Raw genomic sequence first — 20,450 nt, 5'->3', positions numbered from 1 at the left:
TTGAGGTTATCTGTCATTTGTTTACTTTATTTATTTGATGATAGGGGTTATCATTTTTTTTATAATTTTACCTTTTTTTCTTATTATTAACTTTATTTTTTGATTATTATTTCTTATTATTTGTATTGTATTACAATAAAATAAAATAATACAACAAAATAATAACGAATAATGAAATAAAATAGCATAAAATAAATATTTTGTTTTATTTTTTCTTATTTTCTTATTTATTATTATTTTGATTTAATTCTTTAATTTATTATTCTCTTTTTCTATTTTATCTCATTTGTATTATTGTATCGTTTTTTATTCTTTTATTCATTTTTCTTTTGTTGTATTATAATAAAATATTTTTTATTGTATCTTTTATTTTTATTTTATTGTTTTACTATATATATATATATATATATATATATATATATATATATATATATATATATATATATATATATATATATATATAATTGCTTTTTATTTTATTCAGCCACAAATTTAGAGTGTAATTGATGTGATGGACTCCTGTGTCCCCTAGTGTTCAATGTTTAAACAAACTAGAGAGAGAGAGAGAGAGAGAGAGAGAGAGAGAGAGAGATAGATAGATAGATAGATAGATAGATAGATAGATAGATAGATAGATAGATAGATAGATAGATAGATAGATAGATAGATAGATAGATAGATAGATAGATAGATAGATAGATAGATAGATAGATACAGACACAAATGTTCAGTTATATTTGTCATATTGTGTGTGTGTGTGTGTGTGTGTGTGTGTGTGTGTGTGTGTGTGTGTGTGTGTGTGCGTGCGTGCTTGCGTGTGCTTGCACTTTTGGGGCCAAATTTGATTGAGTTAATGCAATATACATAATATTCATAATACTCTAGGCCTATATAAAATATAGAGAAGAGCTTACATTGAGGTACATAACTTTATGATAAAATGGTACAAAAATCTTTGTGTGTGTGTGTGTTGTTGTTGAGAGAGAGAGAGAGAGAGAGAGAGAGAGAGAGAGAGAGAGAGAGAGAGAGAGAGAGAGAGAGAGAGGGGGGGGGGGGATTCGCAGGTCAGCTGCTTTCTTCACCCTTCATAAGGCGGATCTGTGACATTTGGGTTCAGTTCAGCCGGAGGTTTTAACACACACACACACACATACATACACAGACACACAAGTTCGGGCCGATACGCATCACGATGGGACTGACAAGCGACCCAAACTTCCAGAATCTAGAGAAATGGTACAAATCAAAAGCCGCGAATCTCAACATGAGGCAGATGTTCGAGGCTGACAAAAATCGATTTCAAAAGTTCAGGTACTTGATTTATGTATTTAACTATTCTGCATGAAGCGGGTCATTGGTTTAAAGTCAAATTATTTCATAAAATATAGCAATTGACCTTTAAAAATCGTGCAGCAAATTTAGTGGGCAGAGTCAAGTAGCTACGAAGCATTTTACGGTCATGTCAATCATCATTAAACCCCGCCCACATTCAAATTCATAACTTTTAAAATGTACACTTTACAAAATGACAAAATTGTAAATGCTACTTTGATTGTGCTTTTTATTAGTGTTTATTTATAAATTGCATTTATTTTCTTTTATGTAAATATTGAAAGTAAAAATAAAATCAGTTTAACTCTATCTCACAGGCTTTGCATGAGTTCAGATGTTTGTATTCTTTTAACAGCTTAACATTAAAAACAGATGAAGGAGACATTTTGCTGGATTACTCAAAGAACCTTATAAATGAAGAGGTTTTGAAGATGCTGGTGGAGCTGGTAAAGTTTTGAACAGATGAATGTTTACTGAGAATTAAAGGGTTATTCTCACATATGATGTGCCACAGTAAATATTCTGATTGACTTTATCCTAGGCAAAGTCTCGCTGTGTGGAGGCCTCCAGAGACAAGATGTTCTCAGGAGAAAAGATTAATTTCACTGAGGTATTTCATATGTTTGTGTGTCTGGGTTTAAATCAACATATGCCCAAATACACATCCCATTTGCTGCGTTTATGTTCGAGCTCTGTTTGGACATACACGTGTTTATTTATGGGAACTTAATATATTGTGTGCTATAAATTATTCTTTATTTATCTGACATTTTAAAATATAAGATTCACTTGTAAAATGCTTTAAATTAAATGCGTAGCTTTCCTGTAGCTTAACCAGTAGAGCATGGCGCTAGCAACGCCAAGGTCATGGGTTCGATTCCCAGGGAAAGCAAGGGAAATGTGTAAAAATGTGTACCTTGAATGCAATGTAAGTCACTTTGGATAAAAGTGTCTGCCAAATGCATAAATCTAAATCTAAATTCTTATATACAGTCTAGTAGATCAGCAACAGGGTCAGGGTTTGATTAAATTATACATGATATTGCCAAAAGTATTGGGACACCCCTCCAAGGTGTTCAATCACTTCATGGCGACAGGTGTATAAATCAAGCACTAGGCATGCAGACACTTTTACAAACATTTGAGCAGCTCATCCAAGCCTTACATCACCAAGTGCAATGCAAAGCATGGGATGCAGTGGAGTAAAGCAGCCGCCACTGGACTCTAGAGCAGTGTAGACGCGTTTTTGGAGTGACCAATCACACTTCTCTGTCTGACAATCCTGTGGACGAGTCTGGGTTTGACGGTTGCCAGGAGATACAGACTTGCCTGACTGCATTGTGCCAAGTGTAAAGTTTGGTGGAGGAGGGAGTATGGTGTGTTTTTTCAGGGGTTGGGCTTGGCCCCTTAGTTCCAGTGAAAGAAACTCCTAATGCTTCAGCATACCAAGACATTTTGGACAATTTCATGCTCCCAACTTTGTGGGAACAGTAAAGGGACGACCCCTTCCTGTCCCAACATGACTGCTCACTGGAAAGCCTTTTCAGAAGAGTTGAAGCTGTTAGAGCTGCAAAGCTGCTATATTAAATCCTACGGATTAAGAATGGGATGGCATTAAAGATGCCTGCGTGTTTTCCCAAAACTTTTGGAAATATAGTGTACATCTAATGCAATGTAAGTTGCCAAATGCATAAATCATAACTGTAAGCATTGCATGATGATTGTGCCATCTACAGGGCCGTGCTGTTCTCCACGTGGCCCTGAGGAACCGCTCAAACACACCCATAAACGTGGACGGGAAAGACGTGATGCCAGAGGTTAACAAGGTTCTGGAGAAGATGAAGGGCTTCTGTCATGTGAGTATTCTATCTGATGGGAATCATGGGATGCTATTCAAAAATACAGATAAACACTGAGCAAGTAAACATTTTAGCAGGGATCAGGTGTCGTGTTTGGGCTGAGGAAGAGCATAGCCGATCTAAATGCAGGAGTCACTTTATTAAACAAAACAAAAGACAGGTATTCACACAAAAAAGAGTTTGGCACATTCATTATTTACTGAGATCAACAGCTCTGGACGAGCTGTGATATATTCTAAATGCTATTGGCCGTTTTAAAAAGGTGGAGGAGCTGCTCTATGCCCTGCCGCATTCCTGTTTCAGTGGAAATTACGTCAACACATTGAATTATGCTGAGCATTTCAAGGCACTTCAGTAGGACTTTAACTGTGGGACTTGCATATCCGCCATATTTGTAGTTTTTAACACTTTTTATTCATGTTTGTAGTTCCAAGCGAATCCTTGTCCATGTCCAATGCACAAAAAAGTAGGCCATGCGGGTATCTTTGGAATACTCATTTCAACATACTGCGATTTGGGACACACAAGTTTTCGCACTATGCACGTATACACTATGTAATTACGCATGTAGTGTATGAAGTTTTTGTCATTTAACATCAGAGTCTTTTTCTTCCCGCCACAGAAAGTCCGCAGTGGCGAGTGGAAGGGTTACACTGGGAAATCCATCACTGATGTGGTCAATGTCGGCATCGGTGGATCTGATCTGGTTGGTGAAATCAAAACTATATATTTTTTTAACTCTAGTATCTATTCTCCCTGTTTTGGTGTTCTAGATCACTGGTTTTCAAATGCCAAGGACCCCCATTCAAATTTAACAGGCATCTATATAGTTTATATATGTACACTGTGAAAGATTAATATTATAAATATACTATAAATGTTACTTTATATATTTGCTTTAAATACATCAATTTATTTATGTGTGCGTGTGCGTGTGTGCGTGTGTTTCAGGGTCCGTTAATGGTGACAGAGGCCCTGAAGCCGTACTCTAAAGGCGGACCTCGGGTCTGGTTTGTGTCGAACATTGATGGAACGCACATCGCTAAGACTCTGGCTGAACTCAACGCTGAGACCACACTCTTCATCGTTGCATCGAAGGTATTCAGAAACTGAACATATTAAACAGCATTAGCACAAACAAGAAGAGGAATAAACATCCCATAATATCTCGATTTAAAGAGGCCATGATGAGAGGTCTTGATGTTGTGTTTGGGCTCTGCTAGAGCAGGTTTTCCTGCTTGAATGTTGATAATTTCCTCATATTCTCCATTGCTGCGGCTCGTCTAGTCCCAGTCTGTCAGTTACGCTCTGTTTAGTTCCTGTCTCTATGAAGCCCTGCCTTCTGACAAGCACAATGTGCTCTGATTGGTCGGCTGGAGCACTGTGTTGTGATTGGTCAAGCGCTTCCAGCATGTTTGGTAAATGTTCCGCTCCTTACCATAACCGTCAGTTTCAACACACAATTAACTAACTCAACCAGGCCCGCCCCTTTATTTTGCGCATTAATTTTTATGATGAGGAATATTGTGACGTGTTGGTTCACGGAAGAAAACTCAAGACTACAATGGAGGCGTTTCAGGAGCTCAGAAACACTGACACTGATAGAGAGAAGAACTGGAGCTTTGCTCTTCTCTTACATGCTCAAACATTACATATAATACTGTAGGTCCTCTTTAAAGGTTATTTTGCTAATAACATCAATACTATAATATGCATCACAATGAGGTTTTTGTGAAAAAAGGTGTAGTTTGTTGTCCGTTTGTCTTCTTCAGACATTCACGACTCAGGAAACCATCACAAATGCTGAATCAGCGAAGGAATGGTTCCTGCAGGCCGCCAAAGACGTGAGTCTCATTTCTTACAGAGACGTGTGTGTGAGACGCGTGTGTGTGATGCATGTAAGATGTGTGTGAGACCCGTATGAGACGCCCATGTGAGACGTGTGTGAGACCCGTATGAGATGCCAGTGTGTGTGAGATGCCAGTGTGAGACGTGTGTGAGACGCCAGTGTGAGAGTGTGTGTGAGACCCCAGTGTGAGACGTGTGTGAGACCCCAGTGTGAGAGGTGTGTGAGACCCCAGTGTGAACCGTGTGTATGAGACACCAGAGTGAGTGTGTGAGACCCGTTTGAGACACCAGTGTGAACCGTGTGTGTGAGACACCAGTGTGAGAGTGTGTGAGACCCGTTTGAGACGCCAGTGAGACTTGTGTGTGAGACCCCAGTGTGTGACGTGTGTGAGATGTGTGTGTGAGACGCCAGTGTGAGATGCCAGTGTAAGATGTGTGTGTGAGACGCTAGTGTGAGATTCCAGTGTGAGATGTGTGTGTGAGACGCCAGTGTGAGACGGTAGTGTGAGACTGCAGTGTGAGATGCGTGTGTGAGACGCCAGTGTGAGATGTGTGTGTGAGATGCCAGTGTGAAATGCCAGTGTGAGACGGTATTGTGAGACGCGTGTGTAAGACGCCAGTGTGAGATGTGTGTGTGAGATGCCAGTGTGAGACGTGTGTGTGAGACTGCAGTGTGAGACGCGTGTGTGAGACGCCAGTGTGAGACGTGTGTGTGAGACGACAGTGTGAGATGTGTGTGTGAGACGGCAGTGTCAGATGCCAGTGTGAGATGTGTGCGTGAGACGCCAGTGTGAGATGCCAGTGTGAGATGTGTGTGTGAGACGCCAGTGTGAGATGCCAGTGTGAGACGCCAGGGTGAGACGCCAGTGTGAGACGCCAGTGTGAGACGGTAGTGTGAGACGGTAGTGTGAGACGAGTGTGTGAGACGCGTGTGTGAGACGCCAGTGTGAGATGTGTGTGTTAGATGCCAGTGTGAGACGGTAGTGTGAGACTGCAGTGTGAGATGTGTGTGTGAGATGCCAGTGTGAGATGGTAGTGTGAGACTGCAGTGTGAGATGTGTGTGTGAGACGCCAGTGTGAGGCAGTTTGAGACGCGTGTATGAGACGCCAGTGTGAGATGCCAGTGTGAGGCAGTGTGAGACGCGTGTGTGAGACGCCAGTGTGAGATGCCAGTGTGAGATGTGTGTGTGAGACGCCAGTGTGAGATGCCAGTGTGAGATGCCAGTGTGAGACGTGTGTGTGAGACTGCAGTGTGAGACTGCAGTGTGAGAGACGCCAGTGTGAGATGCCAGTGTGAGGTGTGTGTGTGAGAGGCCAGTGTGAGATGTGTGTGTGAGACGCCAGTGTCAGATGCCAGTGTGAGATGTGTGCGTGAGACGCCAGTGTGAGACTGCAGTGTGAGACGCGTGTGTGAGACGCCAGTGTGAGATGTGTGTGAGATGCCAGTGTGAGACGGTAGTGTGAGACGCGTGTGTGAGACGCGTGTGTGAGACGCCAGTGTGAGATGTGTGTGTGAGATGTGTGTGTGAGACGCCAGTGTGAGACTGCAGTGTGAGACGCCAGTGTGAGACGGTAGTGTGTGACTGCAGTGTGAGACGCCAGTGTGAGACGTGTGTGTAAGACTGCAGTGTGAGACGCCAGTGTGAGACGTGTGTGTGAGACGCCAGTGTGAGATGTGTGTGTGAGACGCCGGTGTCATGCATTGATGCATTTGTGTGAGATGCCAGTGTGAGACGTGTGTGTGAGACTGCAGTGTGAGACGCGTGTGTGAGACGCCAGTGTGAGATGCCAGTGTGAGACGTGTGTGTGAGACACCAGTGTGAGATGTGTGTGTGAGACGCCAGTGTGAGATGTGTGTGTGAGATGCCAGTAAGAGACGTGTGTGTGAGACTGCAGTGTGAGACGCGTGTGTGAGACGCCAGTGTGAGATGCCAGTGTGAGACGTGTGTGTGAGACACCAGTGTGAGACGTGTGTGTGAGACGCCAGTGTGAGATGTGTGTGTGAGACGGCAGTGTCAGATGCCAGTGTGAGATGTGTGCGTGAGACGCCAGTGTGAGACGCCAGTGTGAGATGTGTGTGTGAGACGCCAGTGTGAGACGCCAGTGTGAGACGGTAGTGTGAGACTGCAGTGTGAGACGCGTGTGTGAGACGCGTGTGTGAGACGCCAGTGTGAGATGTGTGTGTTAGATGCCAGTGTGAGACGGTAGTGTGAGACTGCAGTGTGAGATGTGTGTGTGAGACGCCAGTGTGAGGCAGTTTGAGACGTGTGTGTGAGACGCCAGTGTGAGGCAGTGTGAGACGCGTGTGTGAGACGCCAGTGTGAGATGCCAGTGTGAGGCAGTTTGAGACGCGTGTGTGAGACGCCAGTGTGAGATGCCAGTGTGAGGCAGTTTGAGACGCGTGTGTGAGACGCCAGTGTGAGATGCCAGTGTGTGACGTGTGTGTGAGACGCCAGTGTGAGATGTGTGTGTGAGACGCCAGTGTCAGATGCCAGTGTGAGATGTGTGCGTGAGACGCCAGTGTGAGATGTGTGTGTGAGATGCCAGTGTGAGACGTGTGTGTGAGACTGCAGTGTGAGACGCCAGTGTGAGTGAGATGCCAGTGTGAGACGGTAGTGTGTGACTGCAGTGTGAGACGCGTGTGTGAGACGCCAGTGTGAGATGTGTGTGTGAGATGCCAGTGTGAGACGTGTGTGTAAGACTGCAGTGTGAGACGCCAGTGTGAGACGTGTGTGTGAGATGCCAGTGTGAGATGTGTGTGTGAGACGCCGGTGTCATGCATTGATGCATTTGTGTGAGACGTGTGTGTGAGACTGCAGTGTGAGACGTGTGTGTGAGACGCCAGTGTGAGATGTGTGCGTGAGACGCCAGTGTGAGATGCCAGTGTGAGATGTGTGTGTGAGACGCCAGTGTGAGACGCCAGTGTGAGACGGTAGTGTGAGACGGTAGTGTGAGACGGTAGTGTAAAAACTGCAGTGTGAGACGCGTGTGTGTTAGATGCCAGTGTGAGACGGTAGTGTGAGACGGTAGTGTAAAGACTGCAGTGTGAGACGCGTGTGTGTTAGATGCTAGTGTGAGACGGTAGTGTGAGACTGCAGTGTGAGATGTGTGTGTGAGACGCCAGTGTGAGATGCCAGTGTGAGGCAGTTTGAGATGCGTGTGTGAGACGCCAGTGTGAGATGCCAGTGTGAGGCAGTGTGAGACGCCAGTGTGAGACGTGTGTGTGAGACGCCAGTGTGAGATGTGTGTGTGAGACGGCAGTGTCAGATGCCAGTGTGAGATCTGTGCGTGAGATGTGTGTGTGAGATGTGTGTGTGAGATGCCAGTGTGAGACGTGTGTGTGAGACTGCAGTGTGAGACGCGTGTGTGAGACGCCAGTGTGAGATGCCAGTGTGAGACGTGTGTGTGAGAGGCCGGTGTGAGATGTGTGTGTGAGACGCCAGTGTCAGATGCCAGTGTGAGACGTGTGTGTGAGACGCCAGTGTGAGATGTGTGTGAGACGCCGGTGTCATGCATTGATGCATTTGTCATTTTTATCATTCTCACAGAAATCTGCAGTTGCCAAGCATTTCGTGGCGCTCTCTACCAATGGAGTAAGTGCATTCTAGTTTAGTCGTAAAGGGCTCATATCATCAGGAATGACATTTTTAGAAGGAAAACATTTCATATTACATCATATTAATCTATTTTATGAAGATGAAATACTCCAAGGCACTCGCGTGAAGTAAAAAGCCTTTAATAAACTGGCCAAATCATTTAAAAAAGGTTAATGTGTAGATCTACGCGTTTCGGATACACAGCCTTCTTATAAACAAGTTTTCTTAAACTATCAGTCATTAGTGTAAATAAAGCTGATCTGTGGGAGTGGATATGACTGTAATGACACAACTCAATTAATCAAAAGAAAAAAAAATCTATAATATTTTTAAAATAAATAAATAGTAATAATAACAATAATAAAAAAGAGCAGAAAAATAAAAAATAAATACATAGATAAAGAAACGTAAAGAAATAATAATAATAAATGAACAATAAATAAACAATTTAAAATTATATTTTAAAATAATAAAAGAAAAAAGAACTGAACAAATTAATAAATGAACGAAGATATATTATTTTATTATGTTAATAAAATAATAACATAATAAAATGTATATTATACCACACTATGAAACTATTATACTATTAAATCATATCATATACTATACTAAAATCATACTATAATATACATATTAAATCATAACTTTTAAAAATCAAAAAAATCCAAAACAAACATTTATTGAAGCTAAACAGCAAACACTTTTCCACGTAAAAACACAAGACCAGGCAAAGCAAGATTTATTATACAGCACACGAGCTTTAGATCAAATCATTAAAGAACATCATTTATTTTAAAAGATTCACTTGTAAAATGCATTAAATACAGTTTTATTTTAGCATCTATTATATTTTAAATTAGTTTCTATTTGCATATGTTCTTCCAGTTAAACTTTTACTATTTTCACTAGTATTTTAGTTTAAAGATACAGCTTAGTCAAAGAGACTAAATTATGAGCAAATTATGACTAATCACTCAGTGTTATATTAAGGACCTCAGGGAGAAACATAAACAATAAAAACATGACATGTCCCCTTTAAAAGCAGACATTTGAAAATATTACATCTTTTTTTTAAAGTTCTGAGACCAACTTTCTTCCATTGTGTGTTTCAGCCCAAAGTGAAGGACTTCGGCATCGACCCGGAGAACATGTTTGAGTTTTGGGACGTGAGTGTCGTTCTGTCGAGGGCCTGAGCTATTTTTGCCGTAGTGGTTTGACCTGTGAAGTAGGTGTCTGGACGCTCTCGGCAGCAGCTGCTGGTAACCAGAGTCTCAGTTATTCGTGATCCTGACCTTATCCCAGCAGAGGTCACTCAAAGCCTGGATCACTGTAAAGGCCGACGGTCTACTTTTACTCACATTGTTGATATTTAAAGGGCAAGGTTCCTTACGATCCCGTTTATTATGGACACTGCCCGCTCTCGAAAAGCTTGATGTGACAACTTTAATGAACATCATAAGCCCTGGTCGGACAGGATTAGTTTAACATGGGGAGGTGGGGGTAAAGTAATTTTACCTCAGGACGTCTCTAATATTAAAGCTACACTGTGTTATTTTCCCCCATTTAGCGGTATAAAGGTATATGACCATCCAGTGAGTATTAGTTTCTGTTCCTCTCAATTAAAATTTCATTTTAACTCCTATACGGTGGTCGATTTAGTCCAAGATTAACATGGCTTCCAGTTTGACCTCGTCAATGAGTGCCATTGAGTGTTGAAACGCGAAAAGCGAAGCTTGAATTTATGGGTATGTCCCTCTTTGGCTAATGTACTTTCAAGATGGAGGGGCAACTTTTTCCGGACCTTTTTACAGAAGGTAAAAGTCTCGGTAATCTTCACTGACATTGTCCGTAATGATTGCCGAGATGGCACATTCGGACCGGACTAAAATCACAGAGAACCTCTGGTAATAATTACTTTACCCGCACGTCCCCATGTTAAACTAATCCTGTCCGAACAGGGCTTAATAATACAAAAATCACACAGAATAAAACGATTGCAGTTCTGTATTGTGCCTTATCAGATTTGTTTATTCATTGGCAGTGGGTCGGTGGACGATATTCCTTATGGTCTGCAATTGGACTGTCTATCGCACTTCATATCGGTGAGTGTTATCATGTGACAGTGTCTCATAAAGACAGCCAATGAGTGTGAGAGATTCTCAAGCGTCTGTCTGATCTCATCTGTCGCAGGATACGAGAACTTTGAGAAGCTGTTGGCTGGAGCTCATTGGATGGTGGGTTTGATTAGTGAAGAATGGCATTATCAGTATTTATACTACAGGGCTGTTGAATGCTTGAATCTGATTGGTTGACGAACGTTTTAAGGCAATTATTTTCAGGGAAACGCAGTTAATAACCACATTAGTCTGCTATCAGTGGCGAACATTTTGGAATTAGCAATGGAGGCTTGGGATATCAATGTCAAACTATAAAAATGTGCTGAATTAAAATATTTGAATTCAAAGTGAAATATTTTTGTATAATGACCAGCCGTTCAAAAGTATGGGGCTGATAAGATTTTGTAATATTTTTGAAAGAAATCTCACAATGTAAAATAGCATGAATATACACAGATCGTGCATAACATTATGACCACCTTTTTAATATTGTGTTGGTCCCCTTTTGCTGCCGAAGCAGCCCTGACCCGTCGAGGCATGGACTCCTCTAGACCCCTGAAAGTGTGCTGTGGTATCTGGCACCAAGATGTTAGCAGCAGATCCTTTAAGTCCTGTAAGTTGCGAGGTTGGGCCTCCATGGATCAGACTTGTTTGTTCGGCACATCCCACAGATGCTCGATTGGATTGAGATCTGGGGAATTTGGAGGCCAAGTCAACGCCTCAAACTGGTTGTTGTGCTCCTCAAACCATTCCTGAAGCATTTGTGCTTTGTGTCAGGAGCATTATCCTGCTGGAAGAGCCACAGCCACCAGAATACCGTTTCCATGAAAGGCTGAACATGGTCTCAGCAATGCTTAGGTAGGTGGAGCGTGTCAAAGTAACATCCACATGGATGGAGGACCCAAGGTTTCCCAGCAGAACATTGCCCAAAGCATGGGCACCCTGACTGGTCAGCGGCTATGCCGCCCCATACGCAACAAACTGCGATGCACTGTAGCTCGTCTGTTTGATCGGACCCCACGGGCCAGCCTTCGCTCCCCACGTGCATCAATGAGCCTTGGCCGCCCATGACCCTGTGGCCGGTTCTCCACTGTTCCTTCCTTGGAGCACTTTTGATAGATACTGACCACTGCAGACCGGGAACAGCCCACAAGAGCTGCAGTTTTGGAGATGCTCTGACCCAGTCGTCTAGCCGTCACAATCTGGCCCTTGTAACTCGCTCAAATCCTTACGCTTGCCCATTTTTCCTGCTTCTAACACATCAACTCTGAGGACAAAATGTTCACTTGCTGCCTAATATATCCCACCCACTAACAGGAGCCGTGATGAAGACATCATCAGTGTTATTCACTTCACCTGTAATGTTATGCCTGATCAATGTATAGTAAAGTGTAATTTATTCCATGTAATTTTCAGCATTACTCCAGTCTTCAGTGTCTAATATGATGATTTGCTGCTCAAGAAAAATGCATGATTATTGTCAGTATTGAAAACAGGTCAGATTTATATGTAAACTTTTTTTCAGGATTCTTTCATGAACAGAATTGCATATATTTGTGACATTCTAAAAACGTTCTGTGACTTTTGATCAATATAATGCGTCCTCGCTGTGCTAATATCTTGCATGAACTCTCTGGCAGGACACTCATTTCCGCACGGCCCCTGTGGATCAGAACGCACCCATGCTGCTCGCTCTGTTGGGCATCTGGTACATCAACTTCTTCCAGGCGGAGACGCAGTGCCTTCTGCCGTACGACCAGTACATGCACCGCTTCGCTGCGTACTTCCAACAGGTGCGGAGCGGACAGAAAACACACTCCTGTGCAGAGTCTGTCTACATTCTCAATAAATGGGATATCTGATGCTGTGATTTCACAGGGTGACATGGAGTCTAATGGAAAGTACATCACTACTAAGGGGAGCCAGGTGAACTATCACACCGGGCCGATCGTATGGGGTGAACCGGGAACTAACGGCCAGCACGCTTTCTACCAGCTCATTCACCAAGGTTCAGTCGCTGACCTACACAATCTCACACACACAACACCGTGTGTTTGGGTAAAACACGCTTCTGTCTGACCCTTCTGTCTCCTCAACAGGAACTCGAATGGTTCCTGCTGACTTCCTCATTCCTGCCCAGACTCAACATCCAATCAGAAACAGCCTTCACCACAAGGTACCGCACTGCAGGGTCTGATGGCCATTACAGCCATGACCGAAAACAAATCATGCTCTGGGAAATCTGCATATTTATGAGATGAAAAGTTGAAATTATGACAAAGTTGTAAGATTTTAATTGACACAACAAAATCTTAATTAAAATAAAATACTAAATCAAAATCATGACTTAAAAAAGTCGAAATCGTGATATATTAAGACTTAATCAAAATTAGTTTTGACATACTAAGTAATTTATGATATAATTATGATATTAAATATAATTATGACATTAAATGTCAAAGTTATGACATACTAAGTTGAAATCACGACTTTGAAAAGTCACAATTGTGACAAACTTGAAACTATGGCATTGTCATAATTATGACATAAAAAAATGATGACTTCAGAAATCATAATTACAACAAAAAGTTAAAATTACGACACTAAGTCATAATTAGTACGAGTTTTGACATATTAAGTCTGAGTGTGTTATGACACTAATTCATAATTATGAGATTCAAGTCGAAATGATGACATTAAGGCATAATTATGACATTAAAAAATATATAAAAAGTCATAGCTATGATATAAATTATGACGCAATTATAAGAGGAAAAATAAAAAAATATGACTACAAAAATCATAGTGTAATTTTTGTCATAATTGAGATGAAATCACAACTATAAAAAGTTGAAATCCTGACTTTAAAAATCACAATTATGACATAGTATGTCATAAATAGTGCTGGTTTTGGCATACTAAGTCATAAGTTATGACATACTAACTCGATTAAGTTGAAATTATGACTTCAAAAATCATAACTATGACCCAAGTCTTTGAGCATGCTTTGAGCTCCTTTATGAAAACAGTCAGTTTATGATTACTACTATATAGTGAGTTAAAATTGTATGTAATGCATAATGGTGATTGTAAAATATGTATTTTAGGTATGGGAGAGGGCCGAGGCATATGTTGAGTTCTGATACACCAATAAATCACAAAAAGCATGAAACTGAGTCTTTTCCTCTCTATTGTGCCGTATATCCGAGTGACACGCTTCTCAGACAAGAACAATTGGAGGGCGGGGCTTGATTGTGTCTGCAGGAATTAATTGGATGGTTCTGGTTTGCTATTGGTGGATCTCATGTGAGTGACAGGTGGCCCCGCCCTCATCATCAGAGAAGAGATGAGAGAGAGCGGGAGGGGAAGTTATTAAATATTATTTTGATTTCATGGTGACTTTAACACTTATTTTCCTGTTTTATATGTGAAGCTGTTTTGATGCAATCTATATTGTACAGCATAAAACACTATATAAATAAATGTGACGACCTGTAGATCCTGGTGGCGAACTTCCTGGCGCAGACGGAGGCGCTGATGAAGGGAAAGACGACAGAAGAGGCGAAGAAAGAGCTGGAAGCCGGAGGACTGAGCGGAGAAAAACTAGAGAAAATTCTGCCACACAAAGTGAGAATATAAAGAAACCACTAGCTTATACTGACCCCTACAGGACCCCAATCCCACTACACCCCAGAAACACCACCGCCCTGCTCTGAATACTCCTGCATAATCTGCACAGAATGGGGATTTTCTGTATACATGATATACCCGTCATTTTAACTTTATCGACCGTTAATTAACAGTTATTAAATGTGCAAATCACATGCAGCATATTGAAGAGTAACAATGTAGACTACTACTGTTTGAACTGATATCATTGCATAATGCACTGTTTTAGAATACAGTGTATATTGCAATTTTTGCAGTTTAAGCAATTTTTGAACACGGCTGTATTCTGGTTGTTGGAGTAAAACATCATCTATCCGTCTGTGTCCAGGTATTCCAAGGAAACAAGCCGACAAACTCCATCATCTTTAAAAAGCTGTCTCCGTATACTCTGGGCGTGCTGATTGGTGGGTTAAAAGCGGTTTTAAATGTATAAGGTATCATCAGATGTGCAGAAGCCTGACCTCTGACCTCTCTCAACAGCCATGTACGAACACAAGATCTTCATTCAGGGCGTCATGTGGGAAATCAACAGTTTCGATCAGTGGGGGTGAGTCGACCAATGCATGCCTCTCGTGTGTTTTATTACCAGACCAGTGTTATTTTAGTATTATTAGTTCTGATTAATATTGTAAAGTAGCTTTAATTTGTATATTTTATTGTTTAATTATTATATTTTATGTTATATTTACAAAAAAGTTATTATATTTATATTTTTATATTATTATTATTATTATGCCTAGTTTTTTATTTTCTTTTTTTCAGTTTTAATTTGAGTTATTTTAGTGTATTAAGTTAAACTGAATTAAAATTAGAAATGTTTTATTGGCAACTAGCTGAAATAAAATAAGTGTGTTTTATATACATTTTGTTTTATTTTTTCTTGTAATTTTTGTTTTAATTGACTATAATAACTTGATAACTTGAATGTTTCACATAAAAAAATTTGTTGTTTGACTCAAGTTTGATTTGTTAAATGTGTTGTGTTGCTAAAGTAGTCTTATTACAAGAGCAGTGTTATTTTAGTATTAGTTTGTTTTAATAATTTTTGTCAAAATTCCAGTCATTTTAGTTTTCGTCATTTTTAAAGGTGCACTATGTAACATTTTTTCAGTACTATGTCCAAAAAACAGTGTTATATATTTTGTTTTGTTAAGTATTTACTTACACTATCCCAAATGTGTCCAACTATTTGTAAATCGTGAGAAAATTGCTATTTTAATCAATGAACCGGGACGTGTGAGGGAGTCGCCTGTCAATGGTGTCATATCTGCGTTCCCCTCGGTTTCGGTTTTATTCAGCGCTTTACTCTCACTGCAGTGTGAACAAGTGTCACAGCAGCTGCTGAGTGAACGCACAGAGTAACGTCAGAACATCATTTAAACACACTCAGATGTGTCTGATATGATAAACAGAGCTGCGTTACCTCACACTCACGATTCCTGGAAAAGCGGAAATGGCGCCGGCGACTGTGGCATAGTAAAAGTCCCACTGCTCGTGATGTGTGTGTGTTGTTCATCTCATTAACAATCGCTCCAGCGGCCTCGCTCTATGGAGGACCAAATTACTCAAAATGAAATAATTCAATAAATAATGAATTCAATAAAACAACAATTAAATGTACCAGTTTATTCTGAAATAATTTAATTATTAATTAAATAATTAATTAATTTCATTAATTATTAATTCAATAAATAAATAAATGTATCTATTTATTATTTTAAATTACATTAAATTGTTTAATATATTTCACAATGACCTCTTCCACATTTTTTATGTTTAAAACTCTTTTTTTTCATTATTTAATGTGCTTTTTCAAAAAGACGTTTTTCATAATAATATGCTGCATTTACGAATGACGCTTATTTGACGAATCATGCATTTCCAAAGCACGATTTTCCCAAAGATTTTTTTCATAATAATAGAGGACATTTCACAGATGCCAATCAACAGGCAGTGGGTGGAGCTTGGCACTGATTGGTTTAAAGTTGAAGAGTTGACAGACATGACAAATCCATCTGTGTGTGGTGATGACATCACGGAACACCAAGGGTGCTTCTCTTTTCTTACTTGTTACTGAAAATGTATTTTGACCTTATTGAATTTTCTAAAAACCTGAAAACTATGAGTGGTTGTGTTTAAGGCAGTGCGTTTTTATCTTGATCAATTCCTACCGCCATATTAATTTCCAGTCAATTCCCCAATTTCCCTTTGCCAATTGCCAGACCCAGACAGAAAAAAGTAATCAATCTGAAAGGATTATCCAATCAGCGCCAAGCTCCGCCCACTGCCTGTTGATTGGCATTCATGAAATGTCCTCTATTATTATGAAAAACGTATTTTTGAAAAAGCACATTTAATAATGAAAAAATGTATTTGTATCTATTTGGAAGAGTGTGTGTGGAAGAGGTAATTGTGAAATATATTAAACAATTTCATGTAATTTTACAAAATAAATAGATACATTTAGCTATTTATTTAATTCTTTAATTAATATTTAATTAAATTAATTGTTTAATTATTAAATTAATTATTTAATTAATATTTTATCAAATTAATTGTTTCATTATTAAATTATTTTTTTTAATTTTTTTAGAATAAACTGGTATATTTAATTGTTGTTTAATTGAATTCATTATTTATTTAATTATTTCATTTTGAGTAATTTGGTCCTCCATATCGCTCAGCTCCTCAACACTCGCTCCTGCTCTGCTTCACACTACAGTAACATTAATAATCACATCCATCAACGTGATTTCTGCCCGAGTCCTGTCCCGATTCTTTCCCACCGGCTGTGAGGTGAAGACCACATGTCACAAGATGCAGTGAGAGTAAAGCGCTTCTCCAGAATAAAACCGAAACCGAGGCTAACATGGATATGACGCCATTGACAGCCGACTCCCTCGGACAGGCGCGCTCAAACTTGCCGTCATCAAACTACGCCTTTGTTTTGAATAGGCGCCCTCTAGCGGATGGAAAAGTTATATAGTGCACCTTTAATAGTGATGGATGTTTTTTGCTTTCTGAAGCTTTGAATCTTTTATTTTGAATCAGTGATTTGGAGCACGTATGGTATCAAAATGCCCAAGTCACATGATTTTAGTAATAACTGTTTAGAAAAGTTAGAACATTTCAATGGTTTTCCTTTAGGGGGCAGTGAGCTCCGTGAATCCACAAACCATTGTTAATATGGTTATTACCTGATCTTGGATCAGTTCTATAAAGTAGTAGACGATTGTAATGACACATTTGTATAATAAAAAAATGAGCATAGTTAATTGTCTCTTATTGGTCTGAGTAGCTTCATAAAAAACACAAAACAAGCCCAAAAATTAATCAAAAAGCACATTTTATACAAACACTTCATAATTAATTATGTTTGATGATATGTAGAATCCATTTGATATACTAAACTTTAAAGAAACATTTGCAAATGATTTGTAAAAGGTGTTTTAATGTTACAAGTTTTCGTTGCAGTTACACATTTTACCAGCACTTTGAATCACTAAATCATTCTCTTGAATCATTCTCAATTCTCTTGAACCAAGAGAATTGGTTCAATTGATTCAGAGTTTTGAAAAGCTTCATGTCTACCATCTCGATAGTTTAGTACATCAAGTTAAAGGAAGTGTATGTAAGATTGTGGCCAAAACTGGTACTGCAGGTTATTCCCTCTCCCCCTCCCCCCTGACTCGAGGTTGCCAGATTGGCTGCAGGATCCAGCAGGAACGTTTGTAGCTGAGGTAACTAGAGATCTTATCTAGTTACCTAGATGACTACAAAACTCCTCTAGACTAGATCTGGCAACCCGGATGCTGATACACTACTGACTTCGTGATTGGTCGATAGGTGGAGGGCGGAGTTTCAGGCCAAAACACAACATGTCATCATCAACATGAGTTGAGGGCTGCAACAACAACTTTAAAATGACAATATCCTGACCGGACGGCTATTTTCAGTGATAGAAGTATTTGAAATTAACATGATTTCTTAGGGTGCGTTCACACTTGTAGTTCGGTTAGTTTGGTTCGTTTGGTCCGGACTAAAAAACAAAAACATAACATATAGTCCTGGTCCGCTTAGCGTTCACACTGGCATTTTTAACAGCGAACCTAAAGTTACCGAACCAAAGGCTCAGGGAGACGCTCACAACCTGATTGGTCGGCTTATATGACGAAGGAGCTGCTTACTGAACATTCAGAACAACGCTGTGTGCTGATTAAACGCCATCATTTTATGCGTATGGCATTATTTTACCAGCTGAGAACTCATGAAGAGCTCATAAAATGTTCAAAACATTCAAAACAGCTGCAGGATTTCCTCCGTTGTGCAGAAAAGAGACGGCCGTTCTGTCGTCTGTACCGGATAATAATGGGCAGCACAGGTCCTCTGATGAGAAGAACCAGGTTTGCTTTTTGTGTGTTTTTTCTAGCATTTTCGAAACATGCTCGTCGGACCAAATATTGATGAGGCTCTTCCTCGTTGCTCCACGTTTGCCCTCTGACGTTAACGTTACTCATTCTGGATACACCGATCTCTCCGCGTCGTCAAATCAGCTGACTATGCGTCTCATCTTGCGATATTACGTCCGGTTTTTGGTCCGTGTTGCGTTCATATATCAGTCGAACCGCACCAGAGTTGGTTCGGAAGCGGACCGAGACTCATCTTTTTAGCGCTCTCGGTCTGCTTGTTTGGTGCGCTCCAGGGTTCAGATGGCAGCGTTCACATATGTTCAGATGAACCGCACTAAACGAGCAATCACACCAGGGTTCGTTTTAATCCAACCACACATGACAAGTGTGAACGCACCCTTAATGTCTAGTGACATATCAGGGTCATTTTATGATGAATTGAAATACATTTCTTACATACATTTCCATTAAACTAAATGAAAATGTAAGATGTTTTCTTAGCACCCGTCTCTATAATTGTCACGGTCAAGATGAGGAAGAAGGCGCTTTTAAAAAAATCCCAAAAGAAAATGAACTAACACGAGGAACAACGCAATATCCAACACCAGACAAACTAACCTGAGGGCAATCCACAGAGAACTGATGATCTAAACCAGGAGCAGGTGTGAGAAATCAATGAAACAACGAGTAACCATGACAACCAATCAAAACATACAGAAACACAGGAAATAATAAGCAAACTAAAAGTCCATGAAAACAATGATAAACTAAAACATATTCACGCATAATGACTGTCCGTGTCCTCTCTAAACTCAGCGTGGAGCTCGGGAAACAGCTGGCGAAGCAGATCGAACCTGAGCTTCAGGATTCTGCCGAGGTCAGCTCCCACGATTCATCCACCAACGGCCTCATCAACTTCCTCAAGAAGAACTTTGCTTGAAAGAACCATGAAGTGAAGCTTCACTGTTCCCATGATCCCCTGCTGCACCCCAAAACTACAGCAACTTTCTGAAAGCACACGGCCCAAAGATGAGGCTTGCCTGAAAACTGCACCAACATTTTCATTAGATTTTAAAATAATAATGCAGTGTATATTTAACAGACAATCAAACTATAATTGTATAACCATAAGTAGGCAGTATTGTGTTAATTTATGATTATGCATAATAAAAAAGCTAAATCAAGATATATTACTATCTTTGTTTTACATCAAACTCGGTGAAATGTCGTATTTTTCAGTTTGTACTTCACAAAAGTTTCTGTTTTCATCACAAGTGGGAACCTTTTTTCCAAAATAAATCACTTTGCACAACTTCTGTGACTTCTTGACATCAAACGAGCACTATTTGAGCAGTACATTGTGTGAACTCTATACATGAACTGATGATGTTTAACCTAACTTACTTTGGATATAAGAATTTTCCAAATCCATAAATGTAAATGCACACTGTATCCCACATACATTTTGTCACATTTGTGTTTCGCCTACTATATAGGGTAAGATGAGCCACCCCCCACAAAACTTATTTTTTTCTCCTGACCATATAGATGACACAAAATCTCATCTCAGCACTTTTGATGAATTGCTATACTATTTTTAATTTTGTCATTTTATCT

The 20,450-nt window shown here is 40.2% G+C and overlaps 1 protein-coding gene across 1 annotated transcript; it reads left to right on the top strand.

Annotated features, from left to right (window-relative positions):
- The first annotated feature begins 1,107 nt into the window (after positions 1-1,107).
- gpib (glucose-6-phosphate isomerase b) lies at positions 1,108-20,147 on the top strand. Its single transcript, XM_067419107.1, has 18 exons — positions 1,108-1,311; positions 1,688-1,778; positions 1,874-1,942; positions 3,069-3,188; positions 3,814-3,897; positions 4,143-4,289; positions 4,964-5,035; positions 8,588-8,632; positions 9,751-9,804; positions 10,680-10,740; positions 10,829-10,872; positions 12,396-12,548; positions 12,634-12,763; positions 12,855-12,931; positions 14,254-14,382; positions 14,753-14,828; positions 14,905-14,971; positions 19,650-20,147. The coding sequence occupies exons 1-18, from the start codon at positions 1,193-1,195 to the stop codon at positions 19,771-19,773; spliced, it is 1,662 nt and encodes a 553-aa protein (XP_067275208.1). The 5' UTR covers positions 1,108-1,192; the 3' UTR covers positions 19,774-20,147.
- Positions 20,148-20,450: the final 303 nt, after the last annotated feature.

The sequence above is a fragment of the Pseudorasbora parva genome, chromosome 16 (assembly GCF_024679245.1).
Source record: "Pseudorasbora parva isolate DD20220531a chromosome 16, ASM2467924v1, whole genome shotgun sequence".
In the NCBI taxonomy this organism is placed as follows: Eukaryota; Metazoa; Chordata; class Actinopteri; order Cypriniformes; family Gobionidae; genus Pseudorasbora; species Pseudorasbora parva.
Note: the sequence above shows the minus strand (reverse complement) of the source record. Positions and strands in the feature narration are given on the sequence as shown.

What these genes read in the sequence shown, in the direction of transcription:
- gpib (XM_067419107.1), top strand. Translation starts at nt 1,193, where the DNA reads ATGGGACTGACAAGCGACCCAAACTTCCAGAATCTAGAGAAATGGTAC. An exon ending in TGGCGCTCTCTACCAATGGA is followed by an intron (nt 8,633 to 9,750) that starts GTAAGTGCATTC and finishes TGTGTGTTTCAG; the next exon opens with CCCAAAGTGAAGGACTTCGG. An exon ending in TGGCTGGAGCTCATTGGATG is followed by an intron (nt 10,873 to 12,395) that starts GTGGGTTTGATT and finishes ACTCTCTGGCAG; the next exon opens with GACACTCATTTCCGCACGGC.